Source organism: Sorex araneus, chromosome 6, assembly GCF_027595985.1.
Source record: "Sorex araneus isolate mSorAra2 chromosome 6, mSorAra2.pri, whole genome shotgun sequence".
NCBI classification, from domain to species: domain Eukaryota; kingdom Metazoa; phylum Chordata; class Mammalia; order Eulipotyphla; family Soricidae; genus Sorex; species Sorex araneus.
In genome coordinates, this window is record NC_073307.1 from 21,573,952 (window position 1) to 21,596,179 (window position 22,228).

Here is a 22,228-nt window from a genome sequence, read left to right on the forward strand (position 1 = left end):
CGTCCTGAGCGTCTGTCTTGCTCTCAGATCTCTGAAGGCTCCGCACCCACCGCCCACTGCCGAGAGGAATGAGGTTAAACTGCTGGCAGCAGCGGGACTGCGTGGCCTCGGGGCCGGGATGTGGGAGCGGAGCAGCCTGGGTTGTTCTTGCTGTTGTTGTTATCTGCACTGAGGTGCTCTCTGGGGTTCCCTGCCAAACAGATCCAGGCCAGATGCCCTGGCTTGGCAGCCGGCGAGGAGGAAACAGAAGCCACCAAAGACCAGGGGCCGAGCTGGTGGCCACCAAATGTGTCTTAAGGCGCAGGGGGCCCTGTCCTCCAGGGGCCATCCTTGAGAAAGTGTCCTTGTGTTATCAAGGAGGCTCTCCCGACACCCAGCCCCCACCTCGAGCATCTGAGTCCTGCTGGTCCAGGACAGGGCAGCTGGACCAGGGGGCATCTCCCAGAGCATGGAAGCTTGGACTGAAGAAGGGATGTCCAGGGAGGTAGAGGCAGAGCTACCCAGTGTCCCCAGGCCCCCAGACCATCAGTCCCCTACCCCCCACTACCCTCTTCCTATGGGGAAGGGGTGTTGCAGGAAACAGGGTGAAAGTCCTACCCCTTCCTCTGTACACAGCGCTCCCCCCGTCTCTCACCCACCCCCTTCTGTCCATCGTCCAGTCTCCTGCCTGCCAGCTTGGGTTTATCCCCCATGTAGGGGAATCCCAGGGCCCTGGGGACAGGAACTCTCCCCTTGGGCTGCAAAACTGCATTTATAGAGACGTTTATGGGGGTGGGGCTGATGTTGGCAAAACATGGGAGGCGGCCTGAGCCATTTGATCTGAACAATATAACACAGGCAGCTCATGATTTAGAGCTGTTTTCGGGTGATGGGAAAATGTTTTTACAATATATTGTAAACTGGAAAAAGAGCAGGATATAAAGCATTTTAGAGAGAAAAATCTTGCGGGAGATATTTAAAAATCTTGACAATGCTTTTCTCTTGGGTGGTATTTGAATTGCTTTCATTGTGGTGTTTCTTAAGCAACAAGACCATAAGGAGGTTCACCCCTTGGGGAGGGGGAGTGGTGGCTCCCCTAGAATGTCTGTCTGGGACAAAGCCGAGAATCTGGTGGACACTCAGAAGCACGTGCTCACTGGCTGGGGCGTGAGAGCCAGATTCTGTCCATCCCAAGGATCCTGTTTCTGGCGTGGTTCAGGAGAGCCCCCAGACCTCACACGAGCCTCCCTCATGAGTCTGACAAAAGGACCCAGAATAGAGCCAGGCAGGGACCATGCTGGCCTCCCCCAGCTCCGGCCTGACCACACTGTTTCTAGGACCTCACGGCTCAGCTGGGAGACAGCCTGGCCTGACCCCAGGAGTCCCAAGGGGCTGGTCGCCAACCCCATGACTAGAAACAATGTGCCCAGACAAGAATGGGCCTATGTTGTAGAAAATAGCCAGTTAGCTCCCAGCCTGTACCCCCCTGGTGCGGCCCTATCTCAACTACAAATCTGGGGCAGCTCAAGGAAGAGCCCCCTTTCCTTACGGCAGGATGCTGGGGAGGCTCTGGGCCTAGCAGGGAGCATGCAGAGGCTCTCTGGGGGTGTTCTGAGTGCCCCCAGGGGGGGTCTTCTGGGAAAGAGGGGTCTTTTTCCTGACACCTGAGCTGCAGCCCCAGATTTTTCTGAAATGAAAAATGGAGCCTGGTGTCACAGCCCTGGTGCCTGGTCCAAAGGCTGATGAGCTGAGATTCCTGGGCCACAGCTGCTGTGCCAAAGTAGGGAACACAGTACCCAGGATCTCCATGGGTACTCGTGAGGCCCCATGAAGTCTGGAAGACTCTGGAAGGGAGATCATGGTTCCAGAGTTCAGTTTCCTCTACTCTGTCATCTCAGAGGCCAATACTGTTAGAAATGGAATATCATCCACACACATCATTTAAATGTTTCTAGGGAGCATATTTTTTTCAAATGCAAAACAGGGGCTGGAACACAGTATTGCAGGTAGGGCTCTTGTCTTGCATGCAGCCCAACTGGGTTCAATCCCAGATATGACAAATGGTCCTCAGAGCACTGCCAGGAGTGATCCCTGAGCTTCACCAGGTGTGGCCCCAACTATCCCTAAAAAAAAAAAGAAAAAAAAACACCACTTTTTTTATTAAAAATGCAAAACAAACCCAATCTCCCCCATCCTTGCTTTTTTTTTGCTTTTTTTGGGGGGGGTCACACCCCACGATGCTCAGGGGTTACTCCGTCCTTTCTCACACTGCCCACTGCCACCTGGGCTGCCCACCTCCATCGCCTGCCTCCCTCACTGTCCCAGCCTGCCACCGTCTTACAGCCTCAGTGCACATTCCTGACTTTTTGCCAGCTTTTCTCCAGCTGCTTCTTCCCACTGTCCCCTTTACTGGAAGGCAGGCTCGTGTCTAGGGCTGTTGAAGGGAGGAGTGAAGCAGGGGCTTTAAGTGTTCACAAGGATGGGTTCATGGAGATCTGAAATGTGGCCCTGCAGTTTCCCTTGGTGGCAGGCTATGATTTTGGAGCCCCCAGTTTTCTGAGCACTCAGTTGGGGTCAGGTTTGATGTTTCTGAGGTGCCTCCCATGCATACATTCAGCAGTGGCCACAGACCCCTGCCAGCAACAAGTTGGCCAAGTGACTGCACTTCCTGCCAGTAGGTGACATCCCCCCTCCAACCCAGCCCCATCCTGTTCCCTGGGAGAGTAGGGGGGCCCTCTTCTTGTGGAACTGCAAGGACAACTGATGCTCTCCAAGCAGCTGAGAACACAGATTAGCACAGCAGCCTGGGCCCCCAGCTCTGGAGAAGGGGACAAGATGGATGTCACCAGCTGACTTAGAGGTTATACCACGGGCTAGCAGCTCAGCCTTAGAGCAAAGCCACCCAGGAAGATGTGTTCAGTGTGCAGTCAGATTTTGATGTGTTTGTTTGGTTTTGGAGACACATTCAGTGGTGCTGAGGAGTTATTCCCGACTCAGTGCTCAGAGGTCACTCCTGGCAGTACTCAGGGGACTGTGTGGTACCAGGGGTCAAACCTAGGGCTCCCACATGCAAAGAATGCACTCTGTCCATTGAGTTCTCTGCGGCCCTGCAGAATTGTACTCTCATAATATGTGCACTCTTCTCTGTGCTTGTGTGTATGTGTGTGTTTAAGTTAGGAAGACCGGAGAGTCTTTAAGACTTGCTCCCTCATCTATTCTCACAGGTTCTGTTTTAGGAAGTGTTCCAAGCACTGACACTGTATTTAAAGCGTCCCAAATGTCTATTAGCATTCACTTAAGAGTAATTGATAAGGAGTGACTGGGACCTCAGAACAAGTAGGTGGAGGAGGTTGGGGGGACAGGTAAGGGGCAGGGACAATGCTGAGGTCCTCAGGGCTTCACTCACACTGAGAATCCGAGAATTCCAGAAAATCCAGCAGATGGAATATGAATGTGTATTAAAACAGCTTTGGGATTCACAAACGAACTCAGGTATATGTATGCACAGAGGAAGGGGAAAGCGTAAAAGTGTAAGCAGACAGTTGCAGGGGAATTATAGGGAAAGATTAATAGGCTTAACTGGTACAAAGAACTCTTACAGGTCAATAAGAGCCTGAGCACTCACTAGAAAAACAGCTCAGACAAGAACGGGCAATTGACAGGGAAGAAATACAAAGGCCAATACACTTGTGAAAAGCAATCAGCCTTCCCAATAATCAAATAAATGCAAATTAAGACAACAAAGAGACGTTATCTTTTGCCTAGCTAATTGGCAAAGATTAAATACATGATAAAAACTTCATGTTGGTGAGGGTGTGGAAAAAAAACAGGCACTGCCATTCATCGGTGGGAGTGCAAATTGGTGCAACTGTTCCAGGAGGCAATTTGGCAACAGGTAAAGCCGAGGAGGATTGCATACCCTTTGACACGGCAATTCCACTTTTAGGAGGATTGCCTTAGGAAATAATCATGGATAATAATAACTAATAGCTAACCTTGATTAAATGCTCCCTGTGTGTGTGCCAGGCTCTACATGCATTATCTCATATAATCCTCAGAGCCATCAGCCCACAGGGTAGGACTTGTTATCACCCGGACAGATGAGGAAACTGAGGCGCAAAGGATTAAGTCTATAACCTGAGGACACGATGCTTGCCATTAGCAGAGCCTGATTTGCACCCTGTTCAGCTGTATGCCCTGTGTGTATACTGTGTGAGCTGCAAGGGTGTCCCTGACTTGGGTGTAATGGGGGGAGAGGGGCGGGAATGGAAACACACTGAGTGTCCCGCCGAAGGAACTGGTTCTATGGGTTATGTACACCCACAGGGGAACGTTATGCAACCACGAAAAATGATGCTATAGAAAAAATATGTGAGTGAATACTGAGGCTTTTTGTATGCATGAAAGATTGCTGATTCAATTCCCAGCACAGTAGCAATGAATAAATAAGTCTCTAGAGGGGCCTAAAAGGAACTGACTGGAAGGGCCGCTTCCTCAGAAGACAGCTGTGAAGCTCAAGGGAGGCTTACGAAAGTGTCATCTATTAAAATATGCACACTTCTCTAAATAAATGTACATATAATCTATAGAATACAAATGTATTCTAAAAAATACATATATGTGTATTCTAAAAAACTTACCTTTGTTTCGTTTATGCTACTAAGAGAAAAAATGCCCCAAGTTCCTTCCTCACTCAGAGACTCATACTGAAGTCAATGAAACTACCTCTTAACTGTTTACCAGAGTGTTCCCCAAGGTGACTGATTTGTGGAACCCTTTTTACTGGCAATATCTACTCTCATCTACCGGGATATTTATAACTCAGAGAATTGGGTTTGAGAGATGCTGTTATGAACATATAAGGTCAAAGTTTTCATGGTCACAGTCATTTGTGACTAGCTCTGGTCTACTTGTGGAGGCGCTTGTGTGCTTTATTTGGGTGCTAAGATAATAGATCATTTTGGTTGCTTCTTCATCCCACCTATATTTTTAGTGGACAGCCCTTTCTCTGGGCTGGAGCGATAGCACAGCAGGTAGGGCGTTCGCCTTGCACACAGCTGACCCGGGTTTGATTCCTCCATCCCTCTCGGAGAGCCCGGCAAGCTACTGAGAGTATCTTGTTCACACAGCAGAGCCTGGCAAGCTACCCGTGGCATATTCGATATGCCAAAAATAGTAACAAGTCTCACAATGGAAACGTTACTGGTGCCCACTCGAGCAAATCAATGAACAATGGGACGACAGTGCTACAATGCTACAGCCCTTTCTCTTATGCTGTTGCATTCATCACTTAAGACTGGCAGCTGGGTGCAGTGAGGGGTTCCTTCCCATGGTTTGTAGCTTTCAGCATCCATGGCTTGGTCAGTGCACATCACCCCCCATACACACAGACCACCCTCTCTGGTGCTATTGGGTTTTACCCAGGGTCTGCACACCTCAATGAGAGACGAGACTGCTCTCCCCCGGGTGGGTCATATGTGTAGGCCCCTGAGCTTTGGTGTTCACTCTGAGCCTGCTGGACATGAGACCTTGGTCCCATTTCTCACTCAGTCTCACCTTCACTGTGAGCAAGGTCCCTGACTTAGAGTAAGTAGCTGGGCCTGCCCAGAGGCGCTAGATAGCCATGACGGTCCTGGTGGAAACTGTTAGCCCCCAGTACTTCTCCTTCTTCCTTTCTTGCATATATTATGGGTTGGGGGGAGCAAGGTATGAACCCTGGGAGATTGAGGCCCATGGAAGCATCGGGAGAGCTCCCAGCAGGCGGAACCCACACAGCCCCTCCTCTTCCACATCATCCCAGCCCACCCCCAGACACAGGTGGTCCCTCCAAGCCTACTCTGCCTGGTCTGGCGGGCCCCCAACCCCCACTTCTCATTCTATTCCCTTTTATTTTGGCGGAGGGAGGGGTATTATTGAACCATACCCAGTGGTGCTCACGGCTTACTCATGACTATGCTCAGGAATTACTCCTGGCAGGCTCTGGAGACCATGTGGGGTGCTGGGATCGAACCTAGGTCAGCAAATGCCCTGCCCTCTGGACTATCACTGCAGCCTCTACTCCCGTGTTTCAGCTCCTGAATAAGTTTGCTAAGTTTGCGTTGAGTTAGTGGAGTTGGCTGGGGCTGCTCCTCTGCGCTCCGGCTCCCCACCACAATCTGTGGCCCCTTCGGGGCTGGAGCAATAGCACAGTGGGTAGGGCATTTGCCTTGCGTGCGGTCGACCCAGGTTCGATTCCCAGCATCCCATAGAGTCCCCCAAGCACCACCAGGAGTAATTCCTGGGTGCATGAGCCAGAAGTAACCCCTGTGCAACACCAGGTGTGACCCAAAAAGCAAAATAAAAAAAAAAAAAGAAATCTGTGGCCCCTACCTTCATCCCTTGACTCCTACTCTGATGTCAAGGCAAGGCTCTGGCTCCCCAGCCAGCCTGAGCTTCCTGAGTACAGAAACTGGGCTCTCTTCTTGACCCTCCTGAAGTCTAGGGATGCAGGACAAGAACTAGACCTTGGCACTGAAATCAAGGGGACTGGGGCCTGAAGCTTAGTTCCATTTTCTTGGGGAATTGACATCACCATTCTCAGCCTTGGTTTCCCCATCCGTAAATGAGTCTCATCATAATTCCCATGAGCCATACACATCAACGTCTGGCATGTTCCCAGGCACGAAGAAAATGCTTTGTAGTAGCAGCTGCCCTGAGACCAGGGCAGAGCCTCTGAGCACCCGTGGAACTGAGCTGGGGTGTGACACGGTGGCGGGGGCATTGGGGGTGGCTTTCTGCCTCCTCTCAAGCACCACGACCCTTTCTCCACAGCTCATGCCCCGCCCCCGACACACACCATGCTCATCTGTCTGCTTTGTACCCCCACAGCCACCCGACCCAAGCTGAAGAAGATGAAGAGTCAGACGGGACAGGTGGGTGAGAAGCAGTCGCTGAAGTGCGAGGCAGCGGCCGGGAACCCCCAGCCTTCCTACCGCTGGTTCAAGGATGGCAAGGAGCTCAACCGCAGCCGGGACATCCGCATCAAGTACGGCAATGGCAGGTGAGCACCACTGCCAGCCCTAACACCGAGGCCAGGCCCCTTCACCACAGCCAGTGTCTCCTTGTGGCTCTGGGGATATTGGCCCAGAGCCCCGAGACCTACAGACTTGGTCTTGGTTGATTGGAAACAATTTGGTTGTCCAGCTTTACCTGTGAGTCTCTTGTTGGCCCTGAAACATCTCAAAGGACTCACCACCGGGCACTCTGGCGATAACGGAGCAGAGAGCCGTGGGGGGTCGCGTGCCCAGGGCCTCTCAACCCAGCTCCACAGGAAGCCAGGGAGGGGGTAAGCCCTGACTCTCACTGGAGGCGGGGGGCTGCGTCTCAGCTTCCCCTTGTGCCATGGGACTCTGTCATCTTGGAGTCAGGTACCCGAAGGTACATCAGGAGCTCAGATACCTCCGGACTGTGGACTGTGGATGCCCCTCTGCACCTGGAGTCAGAGGGGGCTGCGGGGCCCCGGTAGGACATTCTTGACTGAGGTGCACCCCAGTTTTTCCTGCCTCTTCAGAGTAGGGTACAGGGTACTTCCCTTCTTACCCGCTAATGCAAAGGTCCAGGGCCTGCCCCCCAGGAAGGCCAGACTCAGCCGCTCCTGGCTTGTCTGAATCTGAGGAGACGGATGGAAGGGATTTCCAGATCTCTAACTGTCCTCCCAGAAGTGGGCAGAGACAGCGCCTTAGAAAATCGGGGAAGTAAAGGACTTCAGGCAGAAAATAAAGCACTTTCAGGAGGGTTTGGCTGAGCGGGCGCTGCTTCCTAACGAAACTGCAGGGAGGGGCCCCATCTTGTGTGTCCCCACTCTTCAGAGTTAGAAAGTCGGGTTCCTGCCAAGCTCATTTTCAGGGGCTGCCAGACGGGCTCCACAGTGGGAGGAGAATGGCCGGTCAGATGGGCCCTTGCCCCTAGTCCTCTCCCCAGAGCCAGGTCACAGAGCAGGCGAGATGCTGTTCCTCCCAGAGGCAGCCACTCTCTGGCTTGCCTCATCTTTCATCTTCCCATTCGTGGGCCCCAAGTCTCTCCCTCACCCAGGCTCCTGAGCACACGCAAATATACCCCTCAGGCCTCTGGGAGCTCCTTCCTCTTCCCCCTACCCACTTCCCCCTACCCTCCTTCCCTCCTGCCTGCTCTATTCAGTCTACGTCACTGTCTCCCTGTAGACTCCTCACTCCCCTCCCCCGCATGCCCCTGGAGACACACCCCCACACTCATCTGTGGGGGTCCTGAGACCCAGAGCTTCCCCTCCCAGAGGGGCTTCACCTGCTGCTCTGCCCCTCAGCCAGCTCCGGGCTACCCCTTGGGGCCTCCAGCACTCTCGGCACCATCGGTGCCAGGACTTGTCTGTCTGGGGTTTCACCCCAGCTGCAGTCACCCCAAGACTCTCCTCTAGCAGCATGAGATCCAGACCCATGCTGCTCGCCTGACACCCCTTGAGATACCCCCAGGCCCATGCTGCTCGCCTGATACACCTTGAAATGCCCCCAGACCCATGCTGCTCGCCTGACACCCCTTGACCCCCACCTCTCTGATTCAGGAGGCTCCAGTCTAGCCCTTAGCCTGCCTTTTCCCCACCCAGGTCCCCTGCATCTGAGCAGAACCGGGGCCCTGCTGCTTGGCACTGCCCAGGAGGAGACACCCTTCCCCCCCCCCTGCTCCCCAACCCCTCTCCCTGCCTCCAGCCTCTTCCCTCCACCCCACTCCCGTTCACACTCCTGTACACGTGCAGCATCAGCTGTGAGCAGGCGCCCTGCCAGGGCCCGGAGGGTGGGGGTAGGGGGGAGCAAACCAGCCAGCTTGAAGCCCACGCAGCCGGCCTGCACAGCTTCCCGTCTACTTCTGGTGCCAGATGTGGTGAAGGTGCCACCCATTGCTCAGAAAAGTGCATCTCACACCCCACCCAACCCATGCCCGCCTCCCCATGGCCCCGGAGCTATCCTGCAGCCAGGCGGGGAACCCCTCCCACTCTCTTCTTCCTGGCCTCCGTTCCCCAAACACAGTGCCCTCCACGCCAACCTTTTCTTTCTGAATCCCACTCTTCCTGTGCTGGCTCATATGTCCTTCCCTTTCTGGGGTCATCATCCCAGGCCCCGAGCAGCTCCACCTGGTGCCCTGGCAGCTTCAGTGCCCCGTGGGGAGCCCCTCAGGATAAGAGAGGGCCTTGCAAGGGCTGGAGCCATAGTACAGCTGGGAGGGCGTTTCCCTGGCACGCAGCCAACCCTGGTTCAATCCCCAGCACCCTATATGGTCCCCGGAGTCCCCTAGGAGTGATCTCTGAGTGCAGAGCCAAGAGTAAGCCCCGAGTACTACTGAGTATGATTCCCCCCCCCCAAAAAAAAGAGCGCCTTGCCGCCTGGGTCTCCCGTCCCCAGTACTCGCCTGAGTGGCCTGGCGTGAGAGACCCCCCACTCAGTGAGAAGTGGAAGGGCCTCTTGAGGGATCTCCTGGGCATAGTCCTCGGTAACACCAGGACTGGCCAGGGATCCCGGGCTGACCTGACCTTTGAGTCACAGATGGTCCCGGTCAACCTCAGTGTCTGTCACTGGGTCACCCAGTCTCAGAACAAGGCCAGACAGGTCTCCCGAGTATGGGCAGACCCCTGAGAGCCTGGAGTGTGCCCCCCGCCCTTGCTGCTACATTTCTGAAATCTCCTTGCTCCCCCATCCTGGCCCCCAGCCCAGCGCCCTCCCTTCCCTCACTCAGGCTCTGAGGACCTTCTCCCGCCTGTCCCCACTGCTGTCTGCTCGCTGACCCCACTCCTGCCAACAGTGCCCCGGGCATACCCTGACTTGGCAGGGCTTCTGGCCTGCGGGGACCCCCTTTTCAGTGGGTGCCAACTGTCTCCTGGGGGCCGCGCTGAGGTATCGCACTGGGTCTTCCTGTTCCCGGAGAAAATGCACCCCCTCCTCAGGCACAGGGCCTCCCCTGTAGCACCCCGTGTTCTCATTTATAAGGAGCAGGCTAGAACAGGCCCCTCAGGCAGGCTGGGGAGAATGTGCCCGCAGGTGGGCCCCCCTCCCCCCCGCTGCCCGCAGCCCGGCTCTGTCCCTGCCAGCAGAAAACCGGCTGAGGGAGGAAGGAGGGTGGCGGGGCCAGGCCTGGGTCAGCGGCGCCCGCCCACCCGGGGGAAGGTGGAGGCAGCCTCCCTCCTCGGGCTCCCACTGGAGCTAGATGGAGCGGGGACCATGAGTGGCCCTCCCTCCTGTTCTGACACACCCAGAGCAGTCAGCCCTCAGCTCTGAACCCAGAACCTCCTTTGTGAGGCTGGGACCCCCCTTCCTGGAGCTGGTGAGGCCAGCAGGGGCCCAGGGGCCTACAGGCAGAATACTTGCCTATGGGGGGCAAGGCAGGTCTCCCTGGGCCTTCAGACAACCCCTCCTCCCTTCTCACACTGTGTCTTTTCTCTCAAGCCACTGCCAAGGTGGAGGAAAGGGGCTGGGGGTCGTCTGGGATGGGTCTCAACTTGGCTACAGGCAGCCTGCAGCTATGGCCCCCCTCCCTCAGCCCCTCAGCTAGGACCAGGGATCGCCAACAGCTTCTGGGCTGCACTGCATCTGACAGGGCGGGAGCTGGCAGGAGAGGCTGACAGGGAGGGGGGCGCCCTCACGGGCTTGGTTCAATGAGGGGAGCAAGCTGCAATGACCTGGCTGCGAGGTCTGGAGGCAGACAGTGGGACAAGGAGGCACGTGGGGCGCTGGGATCTTGGCAGATGTCACTGTGGGCTCTGTGGTGACAGTGCCTCAGCAATGGGCTCAGGGGTGCTGCAAGGTGGCACCCCCAACAGGACAGAGCCCAGGAAACAGGTCTCCAAGCTCAGCCCACAGAGGGGTGTGGGTCAGTTGGCGGCGCCCAGCCCCTGTCCAGTCTCCGCTCACTCCCGGGCCACATATCCCCTTCAGCTTCATGCCTCTGGTTGGCTTGATTGAGCCAGACTCAGGCCCCCGCCACCTGCCTCCTATTCTGCCTCCTCCCTAAAGTCCCAGACTTGCATTCTGGGACTCTAGATTTTTTCATTGGGGGACTGAAAAAAAAAAGGGGGGGGGGAGATTGCATCATGTCAGGAACTGTTCGGGCTCTTTCTTGTTCCACCCCTGGGGCCCAGGCTGGTGTGTCTCCCCCACTTACCCTGAGCTCACCAGGGCCCCAGGGGACCCCTGGGCTGAGTGAGGGGACAGAGGGTGTCACGGGCCCACAGAGCCAAGGTGGGCCAGGTGTGGGGAGACTTAGAGTCGCGGTAGTCAGAGGACAGCCCCCCGCGGTTGGCACAGCACCCGGCCCCACCGCCCTGCGCCTCAGCCCCACTCCCCACGAAACCGGGACCAGAGCCTTCCCACAGGGTCCCTGAGCTGCTGAGATGGCACCGACTCTGCCTTCGCTTGGCTATGTGCCCCCAGGTCCGGCCGGACAGAAGCCCTGAAGACTCAGTTTCCCCCATTTGTACCTCGACACAAACCTCCAGATAGGTCAGGCCACAGGGATCACACCTTTTTGCTCCCTTAAGTGCACGGGAGACACGGAGTTCACTTTTGTTGAGAAAACAAATGAATAAACAAAGCAGAAGCACCTCAGAAGACCCCAGGGCCTGTGAGGAAGGACGGAGCAATGGTTAGTGCATGGTAGGAACAGTGGTCATGCTCATCCATGCGACTGCTGCCATGTCCATGAGGGAACTGGGGAGCCAGTGGCAGCCCTGCTGGGAACAAAGGAGACACTGGCAGTAGGACAGGCACAGCGGGAGGGGTGGTATCCCTGTGACTTCCCAACGGGGCCTTGTTGCTCCCCCAGAAAAGTGCTTGTGAGAAAGACCTGGGGAGGGGTGGCACCACAGAGTCACAACTCATGGGGCCCAGGGTCCACAGCTCCCTTCTCTGGGGACACGGCAGCCCTCCAGGACCCCAAAACTGGCCGTTCTGAGGGCCTCTACATCTGGTTGTGCCTGCACTGGAGGAAGGGATGGCTGCAGGGGGGCCTTGCTGGCTCACGCCTCTCCCTCTGCCCCCACCAGGAAGAACTCGCGGCTGCAGTTCAACAAGGTGAAGCTGGAGGACGCCGGCGAGTACGTGTGCGAGGCCGAGAACATCCTGGGCAAGGACTCGGTCCGGGGTCGGCTCCACGTCAACAGCGGTAGGTGCCCCCCTGCACCGCAGGTCAGCCAGGCCTGGGAGGCCCCCCCCAGACCCAGCCTGCACTTGACCCCCTCCCTCCCACGCCGAGGATCCCAGCCCGGGATCTGGGCAGATGCGGGGAGATGCAGGCGAAGCATAAATGTTTAGTTTTGTTATCTGGGCCTGAAGGAGCTGCCAGCTCTCATTTTAAATACCCTGAAAACTAAATATTTTGAAATCGGGAGGTGGGGGTGGGGGAGGATATTTTTAGAAGGCAATTACAGAGGCTGGGCTGCCAGGAGCGGCGGGGAGAGGCAACCCCCCGCACGTGCAAGTTCTCGGCCTGGTGCTATGCGGGTACCCGGGATGAGGCGTCTCCAGGCAGCCTCGCTCCCGCTCTGCCTGTCCTCAGGCCCCTCCATGCTCTCCCCTGAACACCCCAGCCCTTCAGACAACCCAGTCCCTGACACAGCAGACTGAGTGTGCCACTTGACAACCTCCTTTGGGGGGTGTCATCCCCTCCCAGTCTCCCAGTGCCCCCCAAAAACAGCGAGAGCAGGAACAGTTGTGTGAGGGTCCTAGAGATGCAGCCTAAGACTGTCTGCTTTGCATTTGGAGGGAACCCCCCTTCCACCCGGTCCCCCACCTTCCTGGCTCCTCCAGTTCCCTTGGCGAAGTATCATTCTGGCCATTCTTTGTAGATCTTTCTCACATCTGCCCCTTCCTTTCCAGACTCATCCCAAGGGCAGCCCTGGCCCAGGACTCATGTCTCCTCACACTGCATCCTGCCACGGCCTCTGACAGGCCTGCGTCCCCCTGCCCTGCTCTCGCCAGTCTGCTCCAAGGGGCTTCCCAGCCCTCACTGCAACCTTTTCAGAAGCTTCCCCTCTGCACCCCGCCCTGTCTCCCCCATGCCCTCCAGTCCAGGCAGACTTTTGCTCTCACCATTGACCCTGTGTGTCACTCCGGGGCAAATCCCACTTCTTAACTAGCTTATTAGGGGGCTTGTATAACTCTGACATTCCAACCTTGGATCTTCCTTCAAACTTCAGTCTGTCCCGCCACTGGCTTTGCAGGAGAGCAGAGATCTGCCCCCAGGAGCAGCGGTTACAAAAGCGACTGTTGATTAAGAGCGTGGAGTGCCCCAGGCCAGATTCCACATTATCCCTTGAATCCCAACTCACAAACTACTGCATTTGATCAATTTTGAGACTGAGTCTGGGAACTTCTCTACCCAAAGTCACTAGGTTGGGCCAGAGCGATAGTACAGGACGGAAGGCACTTGCCTTGTATGCAGCTGCTGCAACTGTGATCATGCCACTCCCGGGTTACAGTATCCCCACTGAGTCTGTGCTGCATCTCTTTGAGCCTCGCCCAGGACCCCATTGATCCCGGTACCACACACAGTTGCCCAAACACTGCCAGGAGCCACTCCTGAGCATGAGCCAGCAATAGCCCCTGAGCATCTGCCAGACGTGGCGGGGGAAGAAGTCAGCAACTAGTTGGCAGTAGAACCGCACCATGGGGCAGGAGTCGGCCAAGTCTGAGAGCCTGGCCACGGGCAACGTCTAGCCTGATTCCCTCGGAGCCTAGCGCCAGGCCTGGCTCATCATAGGTCAATCATATATAATATATGAAAAGAGTATGAATTCGTGTTTGAAAAGAAAGCTTAGAGCTGCTCCAAGGCCTTTCCTGAGCCCGCCTGACCCAGCCCAGGCACACTTACAGCAGGGATGCCTCTGTCCCCAGACTCCTCCCGCCCGTCCAAGCTGCAGAACAGACCCGCTGCCTCCAACCCTACTGGGCAGATCCCTCAGGTCCACTTTGGACGTGAGCTATACTGTGTGGTCCAAGACCTTCTTATTTAGAATGTGCAGGAACCTAACTTAGAACTGCCTTCAGGAACTCACTTAAGACTGCCACGGGAGTCAGTGCTGCCTAGTGCTGGCCTCATGTCCCACCCGCTATGGTGGCCGCTGCCTCCCCTCCTCTCTGTGGTCGCAGGGACTTCTCCCATATTCGCTGTGTCCCTTTGGAAGGGACAGCCTCGGGCTCCAGCCCAGCCCAGGCTCCACACCCAGGGAGAAGACACAGACACAGCTGTCTCTAGCCCTTCACGTAACCAGGAGGACAATGGCTCTCGCCTGCCAGTGTCCCCGCCCTGCAGGGCCCTGTACGCAGGCCTCAAGCTATCCTTGCCAGGCCTGTGTGAAAGACAGACTCAGAGGTAGTGAGAGTTGGGGAGCATTTCCCTGTGGAGCGCTGTCCACGGGGGAGGAGAGAGAGTTGCCATGAAGAAAAATCAGAGAACCCGAGAGCTAGTACAGCGGGGAGGGCACTTGCCTTACACACAGCTGACTTGGGTTTAATCCCTGGCACCCCATATGGTCTCCCAAGCCCACCAGGCGTGAACCCCGAGCACAGAGTCAAGAGTAAATCCTGAGCACAGCTGGGTGTGGCCCAAATGTACAAACAAAAACAAGAAAAAGACAACAGCTCCCTCTCTTCTGCCAAGGTCTGGGGATCATTGTGAGACCCGTCGGAGAAGCTGTAGCCCAGCCCGGGCGAGGTCAATGGTGGCATTGTGGGCTGGGGCAAAGGGCAGCAGGTGGGGCAGAGGGCGCAGAGTCTGGATCTTGTCTAGCTCCGTCGTGCCCTGGCTGACTTTTCTGGCCACTCCCGGGTTACAGTATCCCCACTGAGTCTGTGCTGTGTCTCTTTGAGCCTCGCCCAGGACCCCATTGAGCCCCTGGCCAGTCTGAGCCACCCACCATGGGACCTGAGCCAGGTCACTGCAGGGGGCTGGGAGCACTGGGCGGGGGAGGTTCTCTAGACAGAGATGCCCAAACTCCTTGTTTACCTGTAGAGGCCAGACCTGCAACCGCGCCCTGGGAGAGGGGGGTGAAGGGCGGGTAGCGGGCAGCCGGGCCGGCCCCCCTGTGACTCATCATCCCAAGGTGGGTTGGCGGCATAGCCCACGCCCCAGGGAAGCCAGGGCTCCAAAGAGGGCAGGGGAGGGCCTGCAAGGAGCAGGGGCCACGTGGGGCCCACACTCAGCTCCCCAGTGCCCACTGCCCTGTGCTGGCCAAGCCGGTCTCCCTGATAGCAGATCCCTGTCACACACCAGCCCCCAGAACACTCCTGCTCTTCCCCCCTCGACGACTGAAAGCCACAGAGTTGCAGTGGTGGTGAACCAAGCAGTCAACTTGTGCCCCCTCCAAGTCCCAGAACCAGTGGCCTCCCCCAGGTGAAGGTGCATTTAGGGATGTCCCGGGGTGAGCGCCCCAATCTCAGGTCTGCTTGGACTTGGCTTTACCCGTATGGCAGGGCGGGCAGGGTGGCCGTGGCACAGTTCAGTCAAGCCCGGGAGAGGCCTTCTGGGCCTCTCTCTTACCTGGATGCCTAAAGGCTGGCTGTTCAATCACACACATGCACACACACATGCACATACACGCATGTGTGCACATGCACGCACGCGCGCGCACACACACACACACACACACACACACACGTGTGTGAGGGCAGGAGGGCCTCGCTCAGCAAGTCTTCTCTGAACCCAGGGAGTTGGGTCCCTCAAATGGCAGGAAGTTAGTCCTGGCTTAGAGGGTTTTGCCTGTTCCAAAATCCCAAAGAGGAAGCACAGGCACCTTGACCAAAGGGACAGGTTTTCCCCACAGAGGAGAGACTGAGGGAAGAGGGACACTGGATAAGCAGAGGGCTCTCCCAGAGGCCTGGGAAGGGGAGCGGTTAGGCACCAGACACTGCGTCCCCCCCACCTGCCCACCCCTCTCATGGCTCAGGGCTCCCATTCCCTCACCTGCAGGGCTGAGAACGTTTCCCTGCAGCACTTTGTGGGGATGAAAGCTGAGGCTCTGACCTGCAGACATACACACTGGCCCTGCGAACTCCTCCCAGCCTCCCCTGGCATTTTTGTAGATTGTTTTCTAAGGTCTAACTTATGTAGCATGAAATCCATCCTTTTTTGTGTGGGGGATGATGGTTTGGGCCACACCCGGCAATGCTCAGAGGTTACTCCTGGATCTCCACTCAGGAATCACTCCTGGCGGTGCCCGGGGATTATATGGGATGCCGGGGATTGAACCCGAGTAGTTTTGAGCAAGGCAAACACCCTGTATGATCTCTCTGATCCCTTAAATTTTCCCTTTTTAAATAGACAGTTCAGGGGCCGGAGCAATAGTACAGTGGGTAGGGCATTTGCCATGCACGCACATGACCTGGGTTTAATCCTCAGCATCCTATATGGTTCCCGCAAGCACTGCCAAGAGTAATTCCTGAGTGCAGAGCCAGGGGTAACCCCTGAACATTGCCAGGTGTGACCCCAAAACACCAATAAATAAATAAATAAACAAATAAATAAATAAGTTAGACAGTTCAGAGGGGTTTTGTAGCCACAGAGTTGCGTGACTATAGGCACTGATGCCAAAACACCTTAATCATCTTGGAGAGAAACCCCCACCCACAAGCAAACCAGTCCCTGTTTCTCCCGCCCCCACCCCGCTCCTCTGCTTTTCCTGCAAGGGACTCCCCTGTTCTGGAAACTGTGTCAACAGAATCACCCAGTCCTTGGGCTTCTTCCCTGTAGCATGCTTTCTTCTTTTGGGAGTGGGGAGGCTCCCAAGCAATGTGCAGGGGGCCCTGTGACAAGTCCTGGCAATACTCGGGATGCTCTGCCTGCCACCATGAGCTCCCACCGTGGGTAGAGTGACATGTCTTCGGAATCCGTCCATGCTGTGGCTAACTCTGCCTTTCTTTTCGTGGCTGAAGGGTATTCTGCTGTGTGAGTAGAACGTGGTTTTAGTTTACTGCTCGTCAGTTTGGATTGTTGGTTATTCCAGTTGTTTCCAGAGTGTGACTATTAGGAACGCTGCCCGCAGAGCACACACACCCACGCTTTCGTCAGGTTATAGGTTGTCTGGGTAGCTGGCTCCCATGGTGGTGCCATGATTCATTGCTTGAGGAGCTGCTAGGAGATTCTGTATTTCCACCAGCACCACAGGAGAGTGCAGCATCCCCTCACCACCACTTGTTATTCATCTTTTTCACCAGGGTCCTCCCAGGAGGTGGCAAGAGGTAGCTCATTGCAGACTTGATTTTCAGTCCCCCAACAACCTTCCAGGAATCTGATAGGAGGTGGTACATCGGCCGATGTCCCGCCCCGCACGCTCAGTCAGCCGCTGTGAAAGTTCCAGAATCCCGCTTCCTTGCTCGCTCTAGTGTCTGTTAACTGCCTATTCAATGTCGGGTGCTCTGTGAGATGTTGGGGTTCGGTGGTGAACAAAACAGACATGACCTCTTCACACATACTCGGGGAAGGATTAGAAAGTGCTAACAATTGCTTCTGAATTTTTTTTTTTTATTGTGCTGCAAGTCCGAGCATGCACAGCTAGGAAGAGAGAGAGGGGAGGGCGGGCAGGCAGATCCTCACAGTGGGCCCAAAGGGCCAGGCCTTGCCAAAGTGACCTGAATATGCCCAATTGGAGGGACAGGACACACGCAGGCATGACCCATCAGTTCTGGGCGGTGCAAGGAATTGGTATCTATAATCGGGGTGTCCAGGGAAACCATAAGTGGGGTGAGCATGAAAGCGACCCCACCTGCAGCATATCAAGGCCACTTTGCATCTGGAAAGCAGTAAGGTCGGAGCTCAAAGCTGAGGGAGTGGGACTGGAGCAATAGCCCAGTGGGTAGGGCGTTTGCCTTGCATGCGGCCGACCTGGGTTCGATTCCCAGCATCCCATATGGTCCTCTGAGCACTGCCAGGAGTGATTCCTGAGTGCAGAGCCAGGAGTAACCCCTGTGCATCGCCGGGTGTGACTCAAAAAGAAAAAAAAAAAAGCTGAGGGAGTCAGAGAAAGCCTCGAGGGGCTGCTGGGGTCAGATAGATCCCCACGAGGAGGCGGGATGAGAATTCTCCATCTCTGAGATGAAGCAGGCCGAAGGGTGCAGCTGACTGGGACAGAGAGCGGGGAGCCAAGTTCGGGGTGATAGGCACCCTCCCAACGTGGCGATCAAAGAGGCAGTGAAACTCTTCGCCTCCAATTCCCGCCAAGTGGGAAAGCAGGGTGGAGCCGCACAGCTGGGCGGTGGGGACACAGTAGGGCCCTGCCCTTAGAGAGGGGTAGTCTTGAGGGGCCTCTCCCTTTTGTGGGGAGAGCTAGAGAGATACCAACAATACACAGTGAAGATGCCGGATCAAATGGCTCAGTGATTGGGCCTGCAGCAGCAGACCCAGGTTCGATTCCTGGCACCCCATATGATCCCCAGAGTGCACCAGGAGTGATCCCTGAGTGCAGAGCCAGGAGGAAACCCTGAGCACCTCTGTGTGTGGCCCCCAAACCAAAACAAAACAGAAGTGGTCAGAGAAATAATACAATGGTTAAAACTCTTGTCTTGCATGCAGCCAACCCGGGTTCGATCCCCAGCATCCCATATGGTCTCTGAGTACTGCCAGGAGTGATCCCTGAATACAGAGCCAGGACTAAGCCCTGAGCATTGCCGGGTATGACCCAACAGCAAAAACAAAATATACGACCTCCAGGGTCCTCCCAGCAACAGGAGGACAACTTGCAGTCAGGGTCACCTCAGACATTGCTCTTCCCGGTCCCTTCCTTCATTCCCTGGGTCTCCCTGACCCAGAAGCAGGGCAGGGACCAGCAGGCGGCCTCATGTCCCTACAGACATGTGGGCCCCAGCTGGGTTGGAGGCTGAGAGGAGTGGGGGGGCCACAGTGGGACCGGGCTCCGGGTGCCAGAGCAGCAGCGGGCGTGGTGTGGAGGGACAGCGGGAGCCAATGCTGCCCGCTGGGATCTATCAGCGAGTGCTCAGACACACACACACAGGCTGGCCGGGCGTCCCAGTCCCCGCGCTCCATCTGTCTCCCACACGTCTAAACACTGCGGGCGCCAAGGGCCCACCCTCCTCCCCCATAGCTGTTCCGGACTCTGGGGGAGTGGATTGGAGGGGGAGGGGGGGAGATCTGTGCTCCTGAGAAGACAGGACCAGCCCTGACTGCACTGGTCACCCGGGTCAGGAGGCCACTGCAGGGTGGGTGGGAACCCCAGGGCCTGGTATGGGGAGCAGGACCCAGTCTGGATACGCATCTGTGGATGCATGGATAAAAACCCAGGCTTGGTACAGGAATTCTTCCTCGGAACCCGCCTCCTGGAGGTCGGCCCCCGGGGAGCAACACTTTTGTTGTTTTCCTGTATCAGGGGAACCTGATCTGTCAGGTGCGCGGTCCTGGGGGTGAGACCTTCAAGCCCAGCCTTGCTCTCAGCCAGTTTCCACGTCCCCGCTACCCCCATCCCTTCTCCCCAGCAACCCGAGGCCCCAGCTTTCTAGCCAGGGCTGTTCAGAACCTTGGAAGCCCCCTCTAAGAAATAATAGCTGATGGGGGGGGAGGGGGCGGGTCTACCTGGGGGGTGACGAACAGCCTGGGCCCTCGGGGTGGGGTGGCCTTTGGGGCTTCCTGGGAGACACTACATCAGCATGTTGGGGCAGAGGGGAGGCTAGGGCTCACCCCCCACTCCCAGCTCTTAGAAGGGGCCCATGTCCACAGGGCCCTGTTCCTTCAAAGGCCAGCTCCCACCCTCACCGCACCCACCCGGAGCTCCAGACAGCACAGTTAGGTGTCTGTCCCCCTGGTGGGCACAAGTCTCTACAGTGGAGGCTCCCAGTGGGCACGGAAGGACCCAGGTGGGCCTTTTGCCCAGCAGAGACAGAGCACACAGATGCTCCAGGGGCCGGAGAGATGGCCCAAAGCGCTAGTGCAGGTTTTGCATGCGGGAGGCCCCAGGCAGCCTGTGCACTGCCAGGCAGGTTCCCGAAACCAAGATGGGAAGGAAAGGAGGGGAGGGGAGGGGAGGGGAGGGGAGGGGAGGGGAGGGCGGTTGGTGGGCCAGTGGCCCCGGTGGTGGTCAGGCCAGCAGGCATCCCCGAAGCCTCTCGTCCTCCAGCTGTGAGATGGGCCCCGCAGGAGGTGCCGGCAAGAGTCACTGAGCTGTCTCTCCTGCCCCCAGTGAGCACCACCCTCTCCTCCTGGTCGGGGCATGCCCGGAAGTGCAACGAGACAGCCAAGTCCTACTGCGTCAACGGCGGTGTCTGCTACTACATCGAGGGCATCAACCAGCTCTCCTGCAAGTAAGTGGCCATGGGGCGGGCACGGGGCCAGGCTAGGGCGAGAGAGGCTGGGCAGAAGTGGAGGGCTCTAGGAAAAGTGGGCTTCAAGCCAAGGCCGAGGGGCTCCCAAGGGGTGTAGACAGGGAGGCTCACCCCACTCTCTAGGTCTTCCCTAAAATGCAGGGAGACAGGGAAGCTCTCACGTGCTCAGGGCCTTCTCCGTGCCAGTTTCCCAGCACCTACCCCCAACCAGCTCCCACTGTCACCCTCTGCCAGCACCCGTTAGGAATATAGGGTATCCATCTCAGCCTTGGGCACTGGGATCTCTCTCTCTCTCTCTCTCCCTCTCTCTCTCTGTCTCCCTCCCTCCTTTTCGCTCTCCCTCCCTCCCCTCTCTCTCCCTCCTTCCTCCCTCCCTCCTTCTCTCTCTCCTTCTCTCTCTCTCTCTCTATCTCTATCTCTCTCTCTCTCTCTCCCCCTCCTCGCCCCCTCCTCCCACACATACCCCACCCCATCTCTTGGCAGCTCTTTAGATTTTGTTCTAACAAACACTCCCCCAAAGTGAAGAGTCTGGCAGAGTCGGGCTGGGCACAGGTGCCCACGTCCTTAGTACCTAAGAGTCTTCCCTGATAGACTGGTAGGGAGAGAAGGACTCTTCCTCCAGGGGTTCCCCACCCCATACCCAGCAGGTCCCCCCCAGCTATGCCCAGGGGCCATCTGAGCCCCTTTGGTCTCTGCAAAGGGAAACCCCCACCCCCAGGTGACTGGGGGGAGGGGAAGGGCAGGGTTGAGGAGGAGCTCAAGCCTCCCCCAAGGCTGGAGCTGTTCTCAGCCAAACAGGGGGTCCCAGCAGGTCCCCCACAGAGCCAGGAACCCTGCACTCCTCACAGGCAGAGTACCAGGAGCAGAGGCAGGGAGCTGGGTCCAGCCTGGCCAGAGCTCTGGGCAGCTGGTCCCCCGGGACTGATTCTCTGGTGGGTGAAGAGCAGGGGTGGAGTCGGGGGGTCCAGGCCGCATGGCACAGGCTCCACATGGATCCTGAGGAAGACGAAGAGTGGCCAGGCCTAGTTGACGACTTGGGTTTTTCCAAGCATAGACCCTGAGAAGCTGCCAAAACTGCCCATCCCCATGGCACTGGGACAGGGGTCCCTGAGATGTGGTGGGGTGTTGAGCGAGGGGCTGCCCTCCCCATAGCCAAGGACAGAAGCACCCCAGAGCATTTGTTCCTCCGAGCCCCCTGCCTCCTCTGGCCCCCTTCTGCTGCCTCCCCTCCCAGCTTCCTGGTTCCAAATCCCAGGGGACAGTCCCACCAGCACCAGGACCCCAAGGTCATTCTCAGGCCAGACTCAGCCCTTCTGCCTCCTGCTCCCAGGAAGTTTGCTCTCCAGGGACACTCGGTCTGGGGAACGTTCCCGCCCTGAAGTGCTCCAAGCTCTTTGCAGGAGACCTGGGAAGACTTAAGGGCTCTGGAACACCACACAGAGATGGCCCAGCCTGGATCCCCACCCGCCAGACACACACACACACACACACACACACACACACACACACACACACATGCATGCACACGCACACACACATGCACACACACACATGTGCACACACATACACACCACACACACACAACACACACACAACATGCGTGCACACACACATACACACACGCGCGCACGCTCGAGCACACAGCTCTTCTCCTCACCAGTCCCAGAACCCCTAGACCATGAAGGCCCATGGGTGGGGGCGGGGGGCGGCAAGCGCCCAGTGCTCAGGTTTAGTGCAGAAGAGGGAGTGGTAGTGAGCAAAGTGGGCTTCCCAAGGGCCCTTCCAGCCAGGCTGTAGTCCCTAGGTCCCCTCTCCGGATCCTGAGCCACTGTGAAGATGAGGTCTTGTGTCCCCACCAGGGCAACTGGGGTTCAGTGCTTAGACTTGATGCCCTGCCCCGCCCCACCCACCTCCCCATCTCAGCCCAC

The 22,228-nt window shown here is 56.9% G+C and overlaps 1 protein-coding gene across 3 annotated transcripts in view; it reads left to right on the top strand.

Annotated features, from left to right (window-relative positions):
- NRG2 (neuregulin 2) overlaps nt 1-22,228 on the top strand; it is a 193,655-nt gene that overhangs the window by 151,630 nt on the left and 19,797 nt on the right. For all 3 annotated transcript variants that reach the window (XM_055141993.1, XM_055141994.1, XM_055141995.1), the window contains exons 2-4: nt 6,847-7,018; nt 12,020-12,138; nt 20,159-20,279. In XM_055141993.1, the coding sequence (XP_054997968.1) occupies nt 6,847-7,018; nt 12,020-12,138; nt 20,159-20,279 (412 nt within the window). The remainder of the gene's footprint in view (nt 1-6,846; nt 7,019-12,019; nt 12,139-20,158; nt 20,280-22,228) is intronic.